Source organism: Perca fluviatilis, chromosome 23 (genome assembly GCF_010015445.1).
Source record: "Perca fluviatilis chromosome 23, GENO_Pfluv_1.0, whole genome shotgun sequence".
Lineage (NCBI taxonomy): Eukaryota > Metazoa > Chordata > Actinopteri > Perciformes > Percidae > Perca > Perca fluviatilis.
The window spans coordinates 13,161,049-13,182,757 of NC_053134.1; the positions used below are offsets into that span (position 1 = coordinate 13,161,049).

Below are 21,709 nucleotides of genomic sequence, written 5' to 3' on the forward strand. Positions count from 1 at the left end.
TATTGATCTATTTTAAGCTTCATCATCTATCATCAGCAGCGGAGTTATCATCATAAAAGGTTATGTAAATATTACAAGACATCTTGGGACTCTATAGTGGTTTTAATGAAGTTGTTTGGAGGTGTAAGAATATTAATGTAAAACCAGGGTTAAACATTAATAGAGCTTAGCATTAGTATTTAAATGCTAAATGATGTATGGAGTGATTACATTTGTTTGACAAACTAATGTAGACACACATCAGTTTTAAAACAGTAAGTTGGGCAACAACTGGACACCGGAAACAATGTGTACAGATGTTCAGAACTATACAACACAGTAAACAAAAAAACAAAAAACAGAAGAAGAAGGCTGAGGCAATGAAACCTGTTCAAAAGTTAAAAAGGCATTAGCACACATCTTTTTTCACAGAGCAAATGTTACTGGAGCTGATTCCACGTGAGTGTTGACGACTGTAATACCTGAGAAGTTGAGAAGTAAAAGTGTTAGTGAGCGGGTCCCCTGTGTGTGCCGGAAGAGTTTATTAAAGTCAATGAAAACATTCTAAAGTTGCAACTTACACACAAATTAAGTGGTATATTCTCATTAGTATCGTTCAGTGTGGCTTGGGAAGATGTTGTCATGCTGCACTTTAACTTATTGAATAGAGTAAATTCATGAAAGAAGGAAACCAGTTTGTATATTTTCTTAAGGTTTACAACTTGGTGCAACAGAACTGCTTCTACAAAATCTGGTAGTTTAAATTAGCCTTACTTGAGTTAAACATGACATGACATTACATAATATACATAATGCAGCACAGCATGAAGTCAATTCCCAAGCCTTAAAAGTTGTTCTGCACGGTTAGGCGGTTAATTCCAACTGGAGCCTGAAAATACTACAAGCATGCTCTTACCCAGACTAAATGGTAAATAATTATTTTTAAAAGTTATTACAAGTTAACTATTATTTATTTTTCCATCTTAATAAAATGACACATTTTGTAGAACATAATTTGGATTTTATAGATTATTGGAAGTTAGATAGATGTTAGAAAGCCCTGGCTTCCAAATACTGATATTTTTGTGGATGACGTTCATACATTTCAACAAATAACGTCCAGCAATTGACTTCACAAATAAATTAAATTAAAAGGTGAAATTAATCCATTCAGACACTTAAAATAATGGTATTTTTTATACCTGGTGTATTTTGAATTGATAGTTTAGAATTTGGTTTTAATGTACTGATTCTTCTATTCTGTTACTAAGTAGCCAAAGGGAGGGCTTAAAAAGGAAAATTAGATTGTTTGATTTCACCTCAGCTCACTTCAGTGTATTAAAGAAGTCAGTGAGCTGACACAGAGGCATTATGTGTTTATTTCATCGCTGTTTGTTTCAACATAATCTGTAAAAAGCCATAAATAACTAAAAAAAATATGTTTCGTATGCTCATCTTTTAATTTACAACCTGCACTGTGCAACAATAGAGACAATAATACAATATTAAACTATGTTTTCACTCAACTTCGTTCAAGCATTTTCCAAAAACCCTACTGTGATAGGGAGACGTATTCCCATCTGTTACTGTTTAAATAGCTGATGCACCAGGAAGCTCTAAAATTGTACCAATAAACCCACACAGCCACATAGCAACAACAGCAGGGTAACAAGGGAGCAGTGAGATTAAAAACACATGATACCATCCACTAATAATGTTTTAAATCCATGATATGGTAATTATCATTTGGAGGAAATTAATTAGAGATTAGGAATATACAGTTCAACATCAGTGAGCAGTTATTTGCAAAAAATGTCAATGCCTAAAATGTACAGTATTTGACTATTCTATTCATTGGTTGTAAATTATTAGTAGTAACACGCAGATTTGTACATTTGTTTGATCAAATTTTCTACAGCAACCTACTGAATGCAGAAGATATAATTTCCTGCTCTACTGTACTGTATTGCTCAAAGTTATTCTACTCCGCAGCTAGAGAAGTGGACCTACCCTGGGTTTGAAGGCGATCAGTTTAAGGATCATCTCCACAGTAAAGAGTCCAGTGAAGAGCATGTTGAGAATGTTCATGGCATCATTGAAATTTTTCGTCTGTCCATGATGCTGCAAAGACACATAAACAACTCATTAATGTCCACAAAGAAAGGGGGATTGATGGGATTTTCTAAAGCTCTGACTGTAATATCTTCCCATTTTGTGTGTACTTGCATGCATGTGTGAGACTCACCTGCATGGCCAGACAGATGGTGTTGAGAAGGATGAGTGTGAACATCAGGTACTCAAAGTAGGTGGAGTTGACCACATACCACACCTTGTACTGGTAAGGGTTCTTGGGGATGTATCGACGCAACGGACGTGCCTTCAAAGCATACTCCACACACTGACGCTGTGACACACACACACACACACACACGTGAGCATGTACAAAGGCACTTTGCAATTTGGCTTTAACTTTTGTCTGGTGACATAGTTCCCCAACTCTGTCTCTCTGTACTCAGATCATCGTAGAGGAAAAGCTATAGAACTGTCTTTTGGCAGACTACCCCAGACTACTCTTCTATCCTTTCTGTGCATTTCCATGTTCTTGCAGAGCCATGGATCATCACAGAAAACACAGCTGCAGGGACTTCGTCTGGCTCCTTCTTTAAGCTTCAGTCTCATCTTCTGTCTGAACTGCTGCAGGTCCCTCCTGGCTGCACTCCTGAAGTAGTTCAGCCCCTGAAACTCATGTTCAGCCTATCCAGATTCTCCCATGTCTCACCCCCACTGCCTGGCCTCCATTCCCTCTCCCTTGTGGCTCCTGAATGACAAAATAACTTTCCCACTACAGTCAAAACAACAGAGTCACTCTCATTATACTGTAACCTGAAAACTTGTGCTTCATGTCTATCTTGCTGCTAAACAAAAGCAGTTATACAAACACAGAGGCGTGCACAAATTCAGAAACAGTTGATATTGGATGCCTGGATAGCTCAGTTGGTAGAGCGGGCGCCCATATATAGAGGTTTACACCTTGATGCAGCGGGCCCGGGTTTGACTTCGACCTGTGGCCCTTTGCTGCATGTCATTCCCCCTTTCTCTCTCTCCCCTTTTATGTCTTCTGCTGTCCTATCAAAATAAAGGCTGAAAATGCCCAAAAATATTAATAATAAAAAAGAAGAAATAGTTGATATAAACCAGAAAAAAACAGTACCTGGTTCTTGTCCAGCTCACAGTTCTTATATTCTTGCTCTCCTTGCTCCTGGAATGTGACGATGACAAAACCGACGAAGATGTTCATCATGAAGAAGGCAATGATGATGATGTAGATGATAAAGAAGATGGAGATGACCACGCGGTAGTTGTAGATGGGCCCAACATCCTCAGTGTGAGAGTCTATGGCCCGGTACAGTAATCTGAGTGAGGGCATGGAAGAAGAGAAGAGTCATTGAAGGAAAGGAGGGAGGTGAAGATTCTAGGTCAGAAAGAGGGGGAGATGAAAGGCACTTAACCCTCAGTTACTCCAGTCAAAAGCTTTAAATAGCAGAAATTATAGGGTAGGATACCAGGACATGCTGCTGTAAAACTGAAACAGCAAACACACAGTGTAAGTACAATATGCAGATCAATATACATGTGCATTGTGTTTGTATGTAGACACACACCCTGGCCAGCCCTCGAAGGTAGACACAGCAAACAGAGCCATCATGCCTTGGAGGACATCGTCAAAGTTAAAGTCACTGTTCTCCCACTTTCTCTCGGATCTTTCAGGCTTCCCCACATCACCATCCTTATACATAATGTAGAAACCCCTGTAAATACAAATACACACACACATATTCATGTTTTATCCAGTAGTTATGCTAAAAAGAGAGTTCAACAAGCTTGCTTGCGAAGGGTGTCTCTTACCTGCATTCTGCATAAGTTTGTTTGGAGCTGTCGCTACAGTAGAAGAACTTGCCCTGATGGAAAAACACAGGAATGTAGAACTCAGTATTGAAAAACGACATGATCAGTGAAGAAATTTCATGAAGCCTGCAGACAGGTCTAAGAAAGCCACTCCTTCTTCTTTACCTTAAAGAGTTGTACTCCAATGCAGGCGAACATGAACTGGAGCAACGTGGTAACGATGACAATGTTGCCGATGGTCCGGATGGCCACAAACACACACTGCACTACATGCTGCAAAACACACCAAATATGTAGTATATGGTTGTGTCTTGTTAGTTAAGAAGAGAATATGTGTATATGTTGTGTTTTTATAGGTGTGAGTGTTCTAACCTTAAGTCCTTTGGCTCTATTAATGGCCCTCAGTGGTCTGAGCACTCGCAGAACTCTCAAGATCTTCACCACATTAATTGCACTGGACCTGAAACACACATAGGGTTTAACCTACTGACCAGTCAAAGACATATTTGGATGGTTGAGACAACACAAACTTTAAATAGCAGCTTGTTAACAACAAACAGTAGCATGAGTCAAAGAAACTGTAGAGATCGAGACAACACACAAGCTAAGGAAATTAAAATGATCAAGATAAAAGTAAACTGGACAACTAAAGCCAAATCCCATCTGAAACTCAACGAGAAGCATGACAAAAAAAAAATGTCTTGATGCTGAAAAGCAATGAAACATATTTCAAACCACCCCACTTTGCTAAACAATATCTCAGATTTTTAACAAGTGATTGGAAGACGTGCACTTATTATTATTCTCAAATAGTCAAACATGTTTATTTAGCTAAAATCAGGTGGTCAAATAAAAAATACTTGATTATAGTCTGGTTTAGTACATTTTTACTACTAAAATAATTATCATATACTATACTTGTTTATAAAATGCTGTTGTTTGACTGATAGTACCTCTTCTGACATTGTTAAGAGTACTGATTATTAAGGGACCATTAATCATAAAGTCATTATGGGTCAGTTTTTGTAAACAGGAAGCAAACAGCATGGTTTCTCTTTTTAACATAAATTGTCTACAATAGTTAAAACAATACAGTAAAAGTGCTTGTATTGTATGAAATACAACGCACACAAATACATGTGATCCGTGGACAAACACATACAAGTACAACACAGATAGACCAACACAAGGACACAGACAGACATTTATGGGCAAACAGAGTTATTGTGCTGTAAGAGAGTGTCAGTTCAAGCAAAGGTCAAACAGTGTGACCTTTTAAAGGAAGTGGTTGAAAGGAAAATATGTTTTAACATACTAACCAAAAGAATCCCGTGACATTTTGAATTTTACAATAAATGTTTGGAAAAAGCTTGAACATTGGTCCTTCGGTAATCTGAACCAGGCCAAGTGTTATTACTATTCAATGTCGACATGTAGCAAAAGTGCTAAAAATCTAGCTTGGCAGTATCTTTTACCTTTTATTTCAGTTTGGAAAGCTAATAGGCCAGTTATTCAGTTAACTGAAGAACAAATACAAAAACCTTTTCCCATAGTGTCCCAAAGGTAGAAGGGAAACAAAAGTATTCAGAGTGTCAATGTATTCTTTTGAGGGAGTGACTTTTTAGATGGTTAAAGGAGTGATTTAAAGGGAGTGACATTACTCTGTGTTGACTTTCAAACAGAAAGCAAGAAAAGACCTGTTGTGCCACATTTTACACAGGAAGGTAAAGTTTAAAGGCAGTTAAAGGTAGTTCATGTGGAGTAGGGTTTCATCAGTAACATATCACAGTCAAACCAGCTGTGAAGATATCTTCTAGTCAGTGATACTACAATACATTCAAATTTCACCTGTATTTTAAATATAACTTTTCAAATATTAGCAACAATATCAAATTAATATAGTTGTGCTTCAGTTAACTGGGCTGTGAGGAATGATAAACCTGTTTCACTATTTGCAAACCACCTGATTCTAACTAGTTTCATCAGAAAGCAAAAATATTGTTTCCATTCAGAGATAAGAGGTTCATTGTATCATGTCAGCCACACTGCATTAGTTCGTTCATGAGAACTAATGTTAATATTTTATGCTGTCCACACACAATATTATGAGACTACATGGGATGAGAGTACAAACATTTTCTGTATGATGCAATTTGTTTAAGGGCTGGTTTTCGTTTGCATATAAAATTATTAACCTCTTTATTAATCATTTCCATTCTGACTTTTTTACATCTTTTACTTCAATGTGCACATATGCTTAAATGGAAACATGGCAGGAGAGATATATATTTACAGTATGTCCCCGGACAAATACTTCAATATTGGGTAGTAATAATAGGAAAACAACATTGAAGGGAATGTACAGTAAATACTGAGACTGTACCATCACAAATTATTTGACTGTGATGTATTCAATAAAAATCCCACACACTCACTACTTTTAACAGTTTTAGCATTTAGGTGTAATTTCTATAGCCCAGGAGAGTTTAGTTGATCAAGAAATATGACAACTGATGAGTTTGAGCTGCCCCCAAATGTATGACAAATAATAGATAAACAAACATATTAACATTTACTGGATATGACAGTTGAATACAGTATTAGAGGACCCAGGGGGTACCCCTCTGAAAAAAATCTCTGGTTCAAAACCAATTATGCTGATACCTAAAGAGGCATTTTGGTGTGTTCATAATAGCAAATCACCCATTATTATCAATATAGCGTAATTCCACGAACCTACGCCTGTTGATAACATCACAGATTACAGTCTTAGGTTTCTTTTTATCGCTTTGAAGGAGGCTTCAGCTAACACTCTCCAAGGCAATAGAAATACCAAAATCAAAAGAGTGACAGTTTTACACAGTTAAGGTGAAGGTCTGTTAAGGGGGTTATTAATTAGGACTAATATAGACTTACGTCGAGAAGTCTAGTCTATTAAGCATTAGAGACAGAGAGTGTAGCATAGCATATTAAAAATCAGAAATACCACAGCATTTCAAAGAGTTATTTGCTACAAGAAGCAGAGAACATATTTAATAAACATCATAAAGAGAGAAAGGGATTGGGAGTAATGAAGTGTAAAGTTGTTAGAGACTAGAAAGACGTGTGAAGCATGAGGCAATTTATATCAACAAAAACGTTTTCCCCACTTTGCCACTTTACAACTTGATGTGTGGGTTCCTTGACTGGACTATTGTCTCGTACACTAGTCATTATCTAGTCCAGTCTTTCAACATGTAATAACATAAATGTATAATTGATGATATTGTAAGCTTCACTGATGATGTCGCTTGGAATTGCTGCCAAATATATTGGTAATATCACTGCATACAATTTTGTCTAAGATGCTAAAGCAGCGAATGATTAAAATGGGAGAAGAGTATAAAACATGCATCAGGAAACATCATGTTGCACTCACTGTATTCCAGAGGAGATGAGGGACACACTGACCACCACCAGGTCCAGAATATTGAAATAGTTTCTACAGAATGAACCTTTATGGAGGAATGCCCCATATGCTGTCATCTGTAGGGGTCAAAGTTCATATTTCAGAGCCAACTACAAAAGGATCAAATCTCAGTTTAGTAGTGTACATGGGGAGCATATACTGTATGATGAACCATGTAGAGGGCAGTGATACCGACTGCCTTACCTTTAACAGTGAGCAGGGATTAAATAGTATCTGCAAGTAGTTGGTCATTGTTTTAACTTTCTTTAAGGAAGGGTTTACTGCCAAGGATACATACTTCAAATTATGTGAAAGTCAAATCTTTCTATTTTTGTAGTCCTGATGCAGCAAAGCCTTCTTGCCAGGCATATCAACCAGGTTGTAACAAACCATTGTTTGTCAGCAGCATAGCCAAATATCAGCAGCAGTCTCTATTGCTATCCTATATGTGGAAACTGTTTTGATTAGGACCACATGAAAGTAAAGCAAATGAATAATTTAGCACTTGTAGATTATATGGCCCACTTATCATATATCAGAAACATTAAATACTACCTTAAGAATAATCTCTATGGTGAAGAGTCCAGTAAAGACGTGGTCTGCATAGCCTAGGATCTGAAAAAGCAACAAAAAAACGAATAATTGTTTTTTGTTCCGAGATACCATTTCCATGATGTTCACTACACATAGCTTCCCTGGGATTAAAAACAACATTCAATGGCTGATTGAGCAGGAAACAGAGGCATTATGTCATCAGTTGCATTTTGCCGTAATAGTAAACTATGACATACTATGACTGAACCAAGGTTGTACAGTGGTTCAGGAACCTTCAAAACCTAACTCAATAAAAATCAACTTGGCATTCTTGTCACCAGTAACAGGGTCCACCAGTAACAACATAACTATCTATAGATCTAGGCTTCAATGGAATTGTTTACGCAGTTGATATAAAGAGAGAAACAGGAAAAAGTGTAATTCATTGGGGATTAAGGCTGACCTTATTGTCAACTGTAGCATAGTGCTGAATGACTCCACAACATACTGAAATAATAATGCTGAGGTTCGGGTCTAAGGATAATGAATTCCGATTTGACTAAAATAGACTTTGATAACAGAGTGGAATCTGAAAAACAGGATGTATTATTTCATTAAGGTTTCAGACTAAGGTTAATTGATGTAGACTAATACACAGCAGCCTATACCATAGCCAAGGAAAATACAATAAAAAGGATCTTTATTAGCCCCCAGGGGATGTTGCTCACTGAGACAATACACAATATCTAAAAACAAATACAGCACACACAGTGCTCAGTCTTTACATTAGACTACAGCTCACAAATTATACCCATTAACACTAAACAACATTAATGTATAAACAATTTGGCTCTATTAGTGTAAATAACTGCAGTGCAGATATATATCCTATAAATACAAATAGTATGTTTTGGAATTTTGGCTTAAGGCTGAATATACAGTCTCAATTATTAATACTATTAATACAATTTCTTGGTAAATGCAGGTTAACAAAAAAACCTGAGGGGTATTATTTTAACCATATTTCTTCGCTGTATGTGTACATTACAAATAATGTTACTGTAAGTTACCAGCCTGTCATAAAAAAAAATGACAAAACAAAGCTTAACAGGCGTTTCAAATCTTTTTAACATAAAGTAAATCAAAGTTACAGTACTCTGGAAGAAATCTCATTAAGTGTAACATGCCAGTCACAATAAGCTTTGGTTCCTCTATATGTTGCTGTCAGCTATAATCCATTTATTACAGAATTAATGGGCATGGGCAACTAATGGTGACAACAATGTTTGCTTCAGTCTGTGCCTTAATGTATATTTGGCCTAATATGTGTATATACTGTATTTTCACTTTAATACATGTTTTTTTAATTGTGTGTGTTACCTGGTTTCTGAAGGAGTCGTTCTTGACCGGGTCCTCTGCTGCCAGACTGATGCTGCTGAGCAGGATGAAGAAGAGGATGAGGTTGGTGAAGATGTTGTGGTTGACGATCTTATGGCACAGAACCCTGAATCTAAAAAACAAAGTGAGAAAAACATATTTGAGTCTGTCGTTACAAAAATAATAGAACATTATATATGATCAGAACATGACAGAGATGGAAATAAAAAGATAAATGGAGAAACAGACCAAGATCGGAAACAGAAGAGGGGGGAAGAAAAGGAGTGGAAGGCAGAACTACAGTGTTCTCTTACTGGTTGGTGTGGCTGAAGACGAAGAAAGCACGGGCCTCAGGCATGGGAATGGCTTTCTCCTTCAACTGAATGTCAGAGAGTGGCCGCGGCCTTGGTCCTACTGGCATCTCTGGCTCTTCGTCATCCTCGTCTCCTGATGAGAGGGAGAAAAAATGTATAATAATGAGAGTAAATAGGAGTAAAGTATAGGTGCCTTAGCAGAAGGTCACACAAAGGAACAATTGCACCTGGTTGATATTTAAATTAAATAATACATTAATATAGTTGTTGAGTAGCTATGTGTATTTATATGTTGGTAATACCAAGTTTTTGAATATATCTACTTAAACTATAAAAAACAGGACAAAATGCATAATTTTAAATGGATAGAAAACAGTGTGTACCTCAAAATATGTATGTATAGGGATGAGAACTTCTTTATGAGATGTTACTTTACAGAGAAAGGTAATTTAATGGGGATGTCACATAGATCTGTATAGTTGCTGGTAGAGCTGGGCAATACATCGATATTATATCGATATCGTGATATGAGACTAGATATCATCTTAGATTTTGGATATCGTAATATCGTAATATGGCATGAGTGTTGTCTTTTCCTGGTTTGAAAGACTGTATTACAGTAAAGTGATGTCATTTTCTGAACTTACCAGATTGTTGTAACTATTCTATTATTTGCCTTTACCCACTTAGTCATTATATCCACATTACTGATGATTATTTATCAAAAATCTCATTGACTAAATATTTTTTGAAAGCACCAATAGTCAACGATCCAATATCTTTGCGGTATCGATATCGAGATATTTGGTAAAAAATATCGTGATATTTGATTTTCTCCATATTGCCCAGCCCTACATTGCTGGCAAGGCACAAGTTCTCATTTTCAACCATTCATTCATCTAATCTGGTTTGTATGTTACCTATGTAATCATTGGCAGGATATGGGTTCTTCTCTTCAGTCTCATCACCACAGTAGTCATCCATGGTAATCTGTAGAGGGAGAGCATTACATTTATTTACCAGTTCATTCATTTAATTGATGACATAGTATGCACTTATTGAAGTCTGTGGCTATTTTAGTCTTTCTTGATATGTGTGTGTCATTGTGTACCTTAGTAGCAGTGTTGGTCTCTCCATCAGAAGTAATGGACTTCAACTCTATCTTCTCCTTCTTCTTCTCCTCCTTCAGAGGCGGCTTCTCGTTGGCATGCCGCTTCTCTGGACTGGCCAACCTGGAAAAAGTGCGAGGAGAAAAGATTAGCATCTTTACCATTCTCCTAACCCTAACAATGTAAACCCCATGATAATCCCCTGATGTGTACTGAATCACTTTTTTTTCATTTTCAATGATGGGGAGTTTTTCAATCACAACAGGTGGCTGTGCTGTTATAATTAAACTAAACGGATAGTGAGCAGGCAGGTTGTTTTCCATCGCACTGTTTTTCATCAGATCAATACAGGTTGCAACCAAAAAGGAGACTTTAATGATTTGTGCCACTGAGGGGGGTGCTATCTTCCTCAGCTGCACTAAAATCTCACAATACCATTGCTGGCAAAGACACCTTTGTAGGCAATGAGGCACTAAAATGACCCAATAACATTGGCAAGAAAGAAAAAGCAAAGCCAGCAAATATCTGTATGTCTTATAAACATAATAATACATTCATGTTCTAATTGATAAGCATTTTTAGTACTTATCAGGATCCTTATGTGCTTCTGGGCAGGACTGACTATCCAGGATACTGTAAGCGAAAGCTCTCCCTTGATGCTGTTGAAATTGGACCAACTCTTGCACTTCCTATCTCCCCCTACTAGCTTTTTGTGTGCTTGTCAGACCCCCAAAAAGCTTTCTTTCCTTCTCTTTCCTTTCCTCAGATAACTGTCTACCTGTCTTTCTTTCTCTTTCTGCTGTACCTGGCCAGCTTTTTCCTCTCCTTCTCCTCTTCTTCTTCTTTCTGGGCAGATGTCAGGCTCTCAGCGTCTGCCAGATTGTCAACAGCGATGGCCAAGAAGACATTCAGTAGGATATCTGTTCAGAGGGGTGAAGCTAAGGATGTGGCTGACCATTCAGATCATCAGTGTGGTTGGTTGCAAACAATGCTGGTAGGCAAAGTGAGTAATTAGTAACCTTTCTGCATCTAAAAGACACTGAAGTGCTTAAGACGACATATTCAGTGCCCTCAAGCAAACATTTTTGGCTTCATGAATGTATCCCCATGCAAAACACACCCTTCCCTCCTGCAACTGCATCCTAAGTAGGGGTTAGACCTTATTCAAATCACAAACCGTCAGATTGTTATCTGGTTGATAGAATGCAATTTAACAGAATCAAAATAGAAGTTTGGCTGAATCTTGGCCCCAGACTGGATTTTTCAGTGCCATCATTTATAACTCTGTTACCTCCCATCATATCAACATTATATAGGCTGCTATGTAAATACTTTATGTAGGGCTCAGGATACAGTTTCCGCAGATGAAGAGGATGATGAAATAGATGCAGACCAGCATGCCGGGGAAGGACGGTCCACCGTATGCCATGATACCATCATACATCACAGAATTCCAGTCCTCTCCTGTTAGGATCTGTGGAGTAAGAAATATATGGAATACAAATCTCATCTGCATATAGAAAATATTATAGGAGATACATTTTCATTGGAAAGAAGTCTCACTCTTGTGACAATGATTTACTGTATTACATTTAATTTCATTAGACTCAAGACTCACACTAGATTAAATGACTTTTTGTACAAATGGAGAAGACAAAGATCATTATTTCATGGACGGAATAATAAAAAACACAGGAGGAAAACAAGGTGCAGAACCAAGGACCAGAAACATTTGCAGTATCATTACCTGAAACACAGTGAGCAGAGACTGTGGAAAGTTGTCAAAGGTGCTGCGTCTGGTCTCGTCGAAGTTGAATTTTCCCCCAAATAGCTGCATGCCGAGCAGTGAGAAGATGATGATGAAGAGGAACAGCAGGAGCAGCAGGGAAGCGATAGAGCGAACAGAGTTTAGCAAGGAGGCCACCAGGTTGGACAGGGAGTTCCAGTATCTGGGGAAGAGACGTCCAGTTAATGTGTGCATGCAATAGGTGACTTTCAAATGTGTGTGTGTGTGTGGAAGGACATAAGGATACTTAATAATTGTCAACGTTAAAAATGTCTATACTGACCTGGTAATTTTGAAGATTCGAAGCAAGCGTACGCAACGTAACACAGAGATGCCGAGAGGAGACATGATCTTGGTTTCCACCAGAATGGTCTCAAGAATTCCGCCACATACTACAAAGCTGTCGAAGCGATTAAAGAGCGAAACAAAGTATGCCTGCGAAGAGTTAAGAGAGAAGCAAAATTTAAGGTAGCAAGTAGAGGAGACAGGAGTTTACTATTCTCTTGGAAATCTTAGAATTTATTAAAGACAACAGTCTTTTCCCATACAACTAATTTTGAGAGTTAGTGTTAGCCACCGACCTGCAGACCCAGACTGTACATCTTCAACAGCATCTCACCAGTGAAGAGTGCTAGCAACACCTTGTTAGCTATGTCTGAGGAGGAGGAAAGAAAGGAAAAAAAGAAAGTAGGAATGTGGAAGGGGTTAAAAAAACAAATAAGGGCAGCAGAAAAATGGATACGATACGATAGGATACAACTTTATTGTTAGCCAAAGGCTGAAATTCTTTGTACATCCCTGGGTAGCTCGTTTAAAAATGAGGACGTACACATACTTCCAAACAGTGAATGACATACACATACATCCAAATGAGGACATACACATACATCCAAAAACATACAAACATACATGGGATTAATAACACCAACAGACATACATGAGACATTACCACAAATGACATAAACGGGAGGAAGGAAAAAGGAAAAAAAAAAAAACATATATAACAACAGTACATAACATGAACATACACACAGACAAAGTCTTGGAGATGTATATCCCTGAAATAAATATTACACTGGGTTTACTGTAGCTGGTTTAGCAATAGGATAGATTGATGTATGAAGGAGTTTTTAAGTCTAATACGATTAAAAGAATGAACTCTAAAGCGTCTGTTTGAAGGCAGAAGCTGATATTCACTGTGCAAGACATGTAAAGAGTCATTTGAAATACTTCTGGCTAGTCTAAGCATACTATTATTGTGAGCCTCCTGAAAGGAGTGCGCTACATGTAGTCCTATAATCTTTGCGCAAATTTTAATCTGATTAAATAGCTTTGTTTTATTTTTAACTGAGAGGCTACTTAGCCAAGCAGTACTACAGTAGAGCATGATACTCTGAATTACTGATGTGAAAAACAGAGAGATGATTTGACTACTAGCTCCAAAAGATCTCAATCTACAAAGAAAATAAACACGCTGTTGTATTTTTTTGCAGATAAAACCTATATGAGAAGTCCATGAGAGATTGTCGTCTATCATGACACCCAAATATTTATAGACCGAGACTTGACTAATTTCTGAGTTATGGATCTTCACTGAGGACAGTTGACAATTCTGAGTTATTCCAAAAATGATTTCCTCTGTCTTCAGTGTTAATAATGAGAGCATTGTTATCACACCACTCAACTAACTAATCCACATTGCCCTGATACAGTGTAGGGTCATCACCTTTTTTCAATAAGGTCAGGAGAGTTGAGTCATCTGAGTACTTTAACAGAAACTGATTTAGTAAAGTAGCGATGCAATCAGAGGTATATAAAGTAAACAACACAGGTGAGCTAATACAGCCCTGGGGTACTCCAACATTAGTTATCTTTGGAGAAGAAAGTTTGTCATTTACTTTGACCCGCTGGACCCTATTTGAGAGAAATGAGTAATACCAAAGGATAAAATAAGAATTAATCTGATTAATTGTTGATAAAAGTAAATTTGGTTGAATTGTATTGAACGCAGATGAGAAATCAAGAAACAGAGCCCTAACATGTGTTTTTGGTTTATCAAGATGCTTGGAAATGAGGTGCACCAGTGTAACCACTGCATCCTCCGTACTACGACCCTGTTTATATGCAAATTGAAAAGGGTCTTGTTGCTTCCATAGATATTTGTTTAGATGTTGAACCATGATCTTTTCCAGTGACTTCATGATCACAGATGTAAGGGCTATTGGCCGAAAATCATTATATTCTTTATAGATAGCAAAAGAGGAAATGTGGATAAGGAAAGACAATGTAAAAAGGTAAATAATTTAACTACGATCTAAATGAATAGAGGTATGTCAATGTTTATGTGTAAGTGAATGTGTGTGTGTATGAATGTGCTTACATACCTTGTACATCGGTTAGCCACTGAGGCTGCTGGTGATGTTCAGAGGCAATGGTCAGAGTGTTGAGGAAAACCAGGAAGATGACCAGCCAATAGAAAACCTGTGATTTGACCCCTGCCCGGCACTTCCTCCTACACAGCCTGTTCCACCTCCGAGAGTATCGACTGAGGAGGAAGAAGCAGAGATTGAGAGATGGAGAGGTGAGGAAAGATGGGAGAGGAAAGAGGTTGGGAAAAGAAGGGACGTGGGAAAAAGAGAAGAGATGCAGACAAGGGAGCAAATATACAGGAAGAGCGAGGGCCCATGAGAGAATAAAACAGGAGAAAAACAAAGAATGATCAAAAGAAACAAGTGAAGAAGAGAGTGAATAACAAACAGCACATGAGAGAGAGAAAAAGAGTTAATTAGTCCGTCTACAGAGTAGTGATGACATCACTCCTTGGCCGATGGTTGTCTGTTGTTTGAGAGCAGAGCTGTGGAACAGTTAGTCATCCTCAAAGATGTTTCACACCAAGAAAATGCCACAATGAAGAGCTTTGTTGCAGAATAAGATATGCAGGAAAAAAAGGAACGCTTATTCTTATGAAATGATCGAAGGCACACTTTTAAACTGAAATATGTTATATTCGGATTCACACTTCAATGGAAATTCATGTTTCAAAAGTTTTTTTTTTTTAGACAATTCAACATGTTGTTCAGAGTTATGTACACCAGGTCTTTTGCACTTTTCCTGCCCTCTACTGTTGAAAAATAAAAGTTATTGTTCCTGGTAATTGCCGGCTTCACACAACACAGTCACATGTGAACCAATCCACTCAAAGCTTCATACTGTTTTTTACCTAGACCCATGTACTAATGTTTGGACAACTGAAATTAGTTCAGCCACTTGTGGAGTATTTTCCCAGTGGCAAAATGGCAGCATGTAATTACAATAATTTGCTCCAAATTACCATAAAAAGTTAATGAGGAGACAATAATTTGTTAATGATAGACTGCCTTAAAACAAAGTGAATTAAAACAAGAAGATAACTGTCCAGAACAATTCTTATAATGTAAGATCAGCATTGTACCACATCTTCCACAGTAACTTAAAGCTATAGTGTGTAGTTTCTGTCGCCCCCATGAGGAATTCTAAGTAATGACAACAACAACAACAACAACAACTGTCAGTGCAGCCGCATGACACAAGCCTTCCGTGATCGCGCACCACCCCCACCCCTTCCCCACGCAGTCGCTTGTAACCAAGGAGGACACGGAGGATTAAAAAAACATGATGGACTCTTCAGAAGAGGTCATTATCTTCACTTGAGTTTCTGTGCGCGAAAGTCGCTGGACGACACCATTTTCTAAACATAGCCATACTAAGAAATACAGAGAGAGTTTTGTGGAGCTAAAATCTTAATTAGCTTTATAGCAACTCATTTGGCAATGGCTTGAATGTAACAGACGTTCATTAATATCAAAAAGTTACGCACTAAAGCTTTAAGTGAGGAAATCTCTCAGATCAATTAGCTTTTATTCATGACAACTAAATTAACCCAGACCAAAACTGCCCTAATTAAGTATCTGTCTTTTTTTGTTGTGGGCGTCTATAGATTATTTGTACTTACTTACTTATTACGTATCACTTTCTCCTCTGGTAACACCAGACATGGTTGCAAAGAGATTTGTACTGTAACTGCAAGACCTCTTTTCAAACAGATCAACACAAGTCACCAGGAAGTGTTATTCTTCTCTGCCTGTTCCAAATTCATGTTTCACCAATATTCTGTTTGTGTGTGTGTGAGAGAGTAAGGGGAGAGAGAGGGGGAAGACATGCAGGAAATCATCACAGGTCAGACGCGAACCCTGGACCTCTGCATCGAGGCATAAACCTCTATGTATATGTGCACCTGCTCTACCAACTGAGCCAACCCAGCCACAAGGCTCTCTCTTTCTATGTCAGTCTGGTGTGTTTCCTGTGTTCTACTATACACAAGCACGCGCGCGCTCACACACACGCACGCACGCACGCACACACACACACACACACACACACACACACACACGGTGACCATACAAGTACCACAGTAGTAGAGACATTACAGTAGGTGGATTAAAAGACTATGGTAAACAACATGTACTAACCTGAACTTGGATTTGGAGATCCTATTTCTGGAACACAGAAAACAGAATGGATTATACACACACACACACACATAACACACATATAGACAGGTACACAACATGAAAGGGGTGATTTGAAAGGAATATTTGCCTTAGCAAAAATGTTCCTTGAACAACTTAGTTGTGTGGGTCTAGTATTTCCTGCCCTATTGAGATACAATTACCTTATATCACCAGTTAAACATTTGCTAGTTTAGAGACTAAAGAGAACTACACTACTACAAAAGTTGCCAGTCTTGTCTTTTCTCTACAGAACTGAATGAACAGTAAGATCACCCACTTTCTTCTGAACAAATCACCCCAAGCAAACACACACGACATGTGCATACAGTGGCATCCAGTCAAAAGAAAAAAAAAATGCTTTAAGTTTGGATTTCCTTCAATCAGCCCTGGTGTGAAAAAAACACAATGTATTAATAGAAAAATGTCTGTTGATTGTTCACCACTGTAACAGCAAAAGGTACATACATAAAGTACGGAAGACAAGAGATTATGGAAGACATTGGAGGAGAGGAGAGGAGAGGAGAGACATGCTGATAAGATTATTGGCTTCTTCTCATAGCCAAGGGTTGTTTAATGATAACCAAACCTGGTGCACAAAACAGTACAAAGGGTGAATTGGTGAATGCGATGACCACATTCAATGATGTACATGTTAGTATCTTTACGGCTCCTTTTGTTGAATTTAAATGTTATCTTATTGCTTCTACATACATTTTGAGAAACTAAATAAATGAGCAACTGTGTACTGATTTTGTCTGTAAAAGCAGATGAATTGACTGACCTGCTGGCTGACTGACCAACTGACTGACTAAAGCAATGAAATGACTCACTGACTGACTGAACGATAGAATAAAATGACTGACTGGCTGGATATGGAGGCTGACAGTACACACGTCTCTTCTCTCCATGTGTCCGTCTCGATTATGGAGATCAGCGGGAGTCGAAGTAGCTCCTAACCCGACGTCTGTCTCCATAGCAATGGAATAAAGAACTGACAAACACTGAAAGTATCAGTTTTATACAAATTGTATTAATTTGTAGGTAAAAAAATAATGGTTTTACTATAACTTCTATTTGGTATTTGGCATTATGTACTGTATTGGGTTTGTGGCACCTCCTGAAGACTCAGATATAATGTATCCTTTGCTTTGAGTTGTTTAGCTCTGACTGGACAAATAAACACAAACAACATAAAAAAAAGTAACAAATGGATAGTGAGAGTACCGATAAACAACAGTGTGCCATCGAAGTGTGCCAACTGGCCTTATTGTTCCTCTGGTCACGAGTGTCCTTGGATCAGTTCGATTTCACCTATAAATTGTCTATTTCATACTGAACAGCAACTTACTCTATTTAATTCTGCTACGTTCACAGTAATGCACAGTTTTGTATGTAGGTGTGTGCTGAAGTGGGCCCGCTGGGGGTCACGGCTCCTGTGTGTGTCTAAGAAAGAAAGCAACACATGTGTTTGAATAATGGAAGGATGGGGGGGGGGGGCAGGAGCATGTGAGTCAGCTGTTTGTGAGCTTCCACAGGGGAGGAGGAAAACACTTCACCAGCAAACACACAAAGGTGAGAACGATAATGAACGAGAGCAGAAACAGACGGAAAGAGCAAAAGGAAAAAAATTTGATTAGATGTAGCCATGATAGATGTCCTGCTTTTCTACTTTTTGTTTAGTCCCAAATGATGGTCAAGCTTTCGTTGTACCACGAGTCAAAGGGGACTTTGACTTCTGGAAATGGGCTTCTTCTCTCTGTCTTTCTTCTGTTAATGAATTTATATAATGCCTTCTGTAAAGAAAAATGTCACAGACCTTTTCAGTGACAAGTAGGCTACTTTACAAGTAAAACGGAAGTAACACTGGATATATTTACTTAAAAACACACAAACCTGCATTTCTTACCTAATGAAAATATACTTTTTGTAATTACATTTATATTTTAATTTAAAAAGTTAGCCCACAAGGAAGATTAAAAGATTAATTTTCAGCTAAAAAAAAGATAGCAACTAGTCTGAGAATCAATTACAGAATTCAACTGTGTTGTTTAAGTGTGGTATACTATAAAAAACGAATAAGGCACTGTGGTTTAGTGTAGGATTCATTCCTCTTAGCCAACCTACGTTTCATCAAGGCCACAGATTTTTTTGGGGAAAATTAGTCATTTAATTGGCTGTGAAAATAAAAAATGACCGCCTCTAGTTGTCTCCTCTGATCCAGTTCTCCCTGTTAAAGTTGTATCAGTTTGGAGTATGATGACAACCTACTGTCAGTCTCCTCTAACCAGTGTTAATGCATGCTTGATGAGACCGAGGTCTGGCTTTATGAGATCAGTGAAGGATAGAGGCGGGTTGAGCCACTTGTACTACTGAAGTTCTAATCCCAACCACCCTTGGGATTGACAGAAGGTGACTGAGAGAGCTGAGGCATAGAAAGAGGAAAGGTGTGTATAAGAAAGGTAAGATACTTACGCTAGCCGGGTACAGCAGGTCTCTCCCTCCACGTCTCCCCCGGGGGCGTTGTCTGTGTTGACTGATTCATTCTCACTGGCTGGCATGCTCACTGAGAGACAGAGAGGAGCAGAGCCCGAGGAGAAGAGGTGACAGATATAGAACGAAAGACAGAAAAAGAAAGAGAAAGATGAATTAACAGGACAGGGAAATGGATTGCACATCCTCACTTACACAATTCTTACAGTTTTTTATTACTCTAAACCCTGAGCTCAAAACACTGTAGACTCCAAATGTCAGTCAACTTTACACACACACAAACACAAACACACACACACACACACACACACACACACACACACACACACACACACACACACACACACACACACACACACACACACACACTTAAAAGCTAAAAAGTGCATCCAATCTTCTATAGGTAAGCATTGAGAAGCTGCACTCGATTCTGGGTCAAACACTGTTAAAAAAAAATCTAATTTCTATAAGTTTATAAAAAAGTATTTCATAGAAATATACTATTTGCACTGATTGTCTAACTAATTACACACTAAGTTTCCATACCAACTACATTTACCAGTTAGGGATCCTGGGACACAACCTCTTCAACAGCTATTAGGAAGATTTCAACTTCTAAGCTTCTAAGGATTGCTTAACTAAACTGTGAACTAAATCTTAACAAAACCCTTTGGTGATTTTATAGCTCATGGAGATTGAAAAGTAAACACGCTGTAGATTTCGGTCTTTGGTCTGCAAACGTTGCAGGGGATGATGGAGCTTAATTGTAGCCAAGGTTTTGAAAAAACCTTGTAATGTCTGTTATTTAGTCTTCTTAACTTTAATCAAGCTGTGAGAGCTTTGGCAGAATTTATGCCAACGTAAACATCTGAAAATAAGTTCATTACCTCTGTGCTTTTTTGCGGATGTGTTAACAGTTAGGAAGTTCACTGAGCGCAATCTTTCTTTGTTTATAAAGCCACAGAGAGACTGCAAATGTGTCACTTTGTCCTTATTTTTAAAGACAAGTGTAATGGTGTGTAAAGATGGTTGGATAAATACCAGGAAGATGGAAGGCAGAGACTGATGTAATATGAATTGGCAGCAGGATGGAAGGGAGGAAAAAGAAGGAGAACAAAGTGAAAATATAAAGAAGTTGAAGGGAGGGAGTTATGGAAGCATCAAGGGAGGTATAGATAGAGGGAGAGGGAAACATGGGATGAATGTGGGGATGGCTGGTTTAGAGATGAAGTAATACGTTGATTTTTATTGCGTTTGTCAGTCTTTGCCTGCCTGTGGAAATAAGCTGCACTCCCCTCGCTGTCACCTCAAACACTTATTGTAACACCCTCTGGGTACCAGAGTCAGATACTGATATGAATCTCAATGCATCTTGTATTAAATTAAGATATCTGCCATTTTCAACCCTGACATTGGCCCTTCCGCATGTCTACTGAGCTTTTAATATTGTTCCATGCATATTTGCTAATGGGAAATTTCTAAGGTCCAAGCCTTTGGTTTCCTTGTGTAACAGTGCTTGTATAACCTTTTTTTTTACAGAACCTGGGCTATAATAACTAATAATAAATTACTAATAAAAAATTACTAAATAACTGTTCAGTCGTGGATTTATCGTTCTGGAATTATTGTGCAAAGTCTCTGAAAAGACACTAAAGTTTCTAGCCGGATTACTAAACTTCTGGAAGGGCTACAATTGCACTGAAACCCTCTTTCGAAAGGCCCTGGTGTTAGCTACAATGCTAAAACACAGAATGAGGGTAGGTTGAAGCGTCATGGAGATATTTGAGATTACGTGAGTCCAAAAAAGACACTGTAATTCCATAATCGATTTAAGCTTCTGGATGGCGCACAATCGCATGGAGAACCTTGTTGAAACAGCGCATTTCTATGCTTCTAAACAAAAAAATTAAGTCTCTCCACTGTATTGATGTGGAGTGATTAAATATGACATTATTAGTGAGGTCCTATACAACACCATTTACTCCGTAGTGTTAAGTTACATATAAAAAAAATGAAAAACATGGTGAATGTGTAGCCAATGTATGAGTTATATGACCTTGAATAAGTAAATAATTGATGTGCCAAACAAATAGGCAATCAAGTAAAGCTAAAGCGATCATCCCAAGCTAAAGGTGGCTGCAATCATCAAGCCATTCTTCATTCTCAAGTCCTGAGTGTAAACATAAAATCTACAAAAAGTGTCCGGTTCTGACATA

At 38.0% G+C, this 21,709-nt stretch overlaps 1 protein-coding gene across 12 annotated transcripts in view; it reads right to left on the bottom strand.

Annotated features, from left to right (window-relative positions):
- cacna1c (calcium channel, voltage-dependent, L type, alpha 1C subunit) overlaps positions 1 to 21,709 on the bottom strand; it is a 218,210-nt gene that overhangs the window by 34,797 nt on the left and 161,704 nt on the right. For 7 of the 12 annotated variants that reach the window (XM_039791500.1, XM_039791494.1, XM_039791502.1 and 4 more), the window contains 21 exons: positions 19,476 to 19,566; positions 16,962 to 16,988; positions 14,838 to 14,998; positions 13,035 to 13,108; positions 12,737 to 12,888; positions 12,415 to 12,616; positions 12,021 to 12,141; positions 11,473 to 11,587; positions 10,670 to 10,790; positions 10,479 to 10,548; positions 9,559 to 9,691; positions 9,248 to 9,377; positions 7,889 to 7,948; positions 7,304 to 7,410; positions 4,258 to 4,345; positions 4,051 to 4,158; positions 3,886 to 3,938; positions 3,642 to 3,788; positions 3,191 to 3,392; positions 2,225 to 2,383; positions 1,990 to 2,100 (listed from right to left, as the gene is read on the bottom strand). In XM_039791500.1, coding sequence (XP_039647434.1) covers positions 1,990 to 2,100; positions 2,225 to 2,383; positions 3,191 to 3,392; positions 3,642 to 3,788; positions 3,886 to 3,938; positions 4,051 to 4,158; positions 4,258 to 4,345; positions 7,304 to 7,410; positions 7,889 to 7,948; positions 9,248 to 9,377; positions 9,559 to 9,691; positions 10,479 to 10,548; positions 10,670 to 10,790; positions 11,473 to 11,587; positions 12,021 to 12,141; positions 12,415 to 12,616; positions 12,737 to 12,888; positions 13,035 to 13,108; positions 14,838 to 14,998; positions 16,962 to 16,988; positions 19,476 to 19,566 — 2,432 coding nt within the window. Of the gene's footprint in view, positions 1 to 1,989; positions 2,101 to 2,224; positions 2,384 to 3,190; positions 3,393 to 3,641; positions 3,789 to 3,885; positions 3,939 to 4,050; positions 4,159 to 4,257; positions 4,346 to 6,801; positions 6,817 to 7,303; positions 7,411 to 7,888; positions 7,949 to 9,247; positions 9,378 to 9,558; positions 9,692 to 10,478; positions 10,549 to 10,669; positions 10,791 to 11,472; positions 11,588 to 12,020; positions 12,142 to 12,414; positions 12,617 to 12,736; positions 12,889 to 13,034; positions 13,109 to 14,837; positions 14,999 to 16,961; positions 16,989 to 19,475; positions 19,567 to 21,709 lie in introns of all 12 variants that reach the window. The other 5 variants (XM_039791497.1, XM_039791495.1, XM_039791492.1 and 2 more) reach the window with 1 other exon arrangement.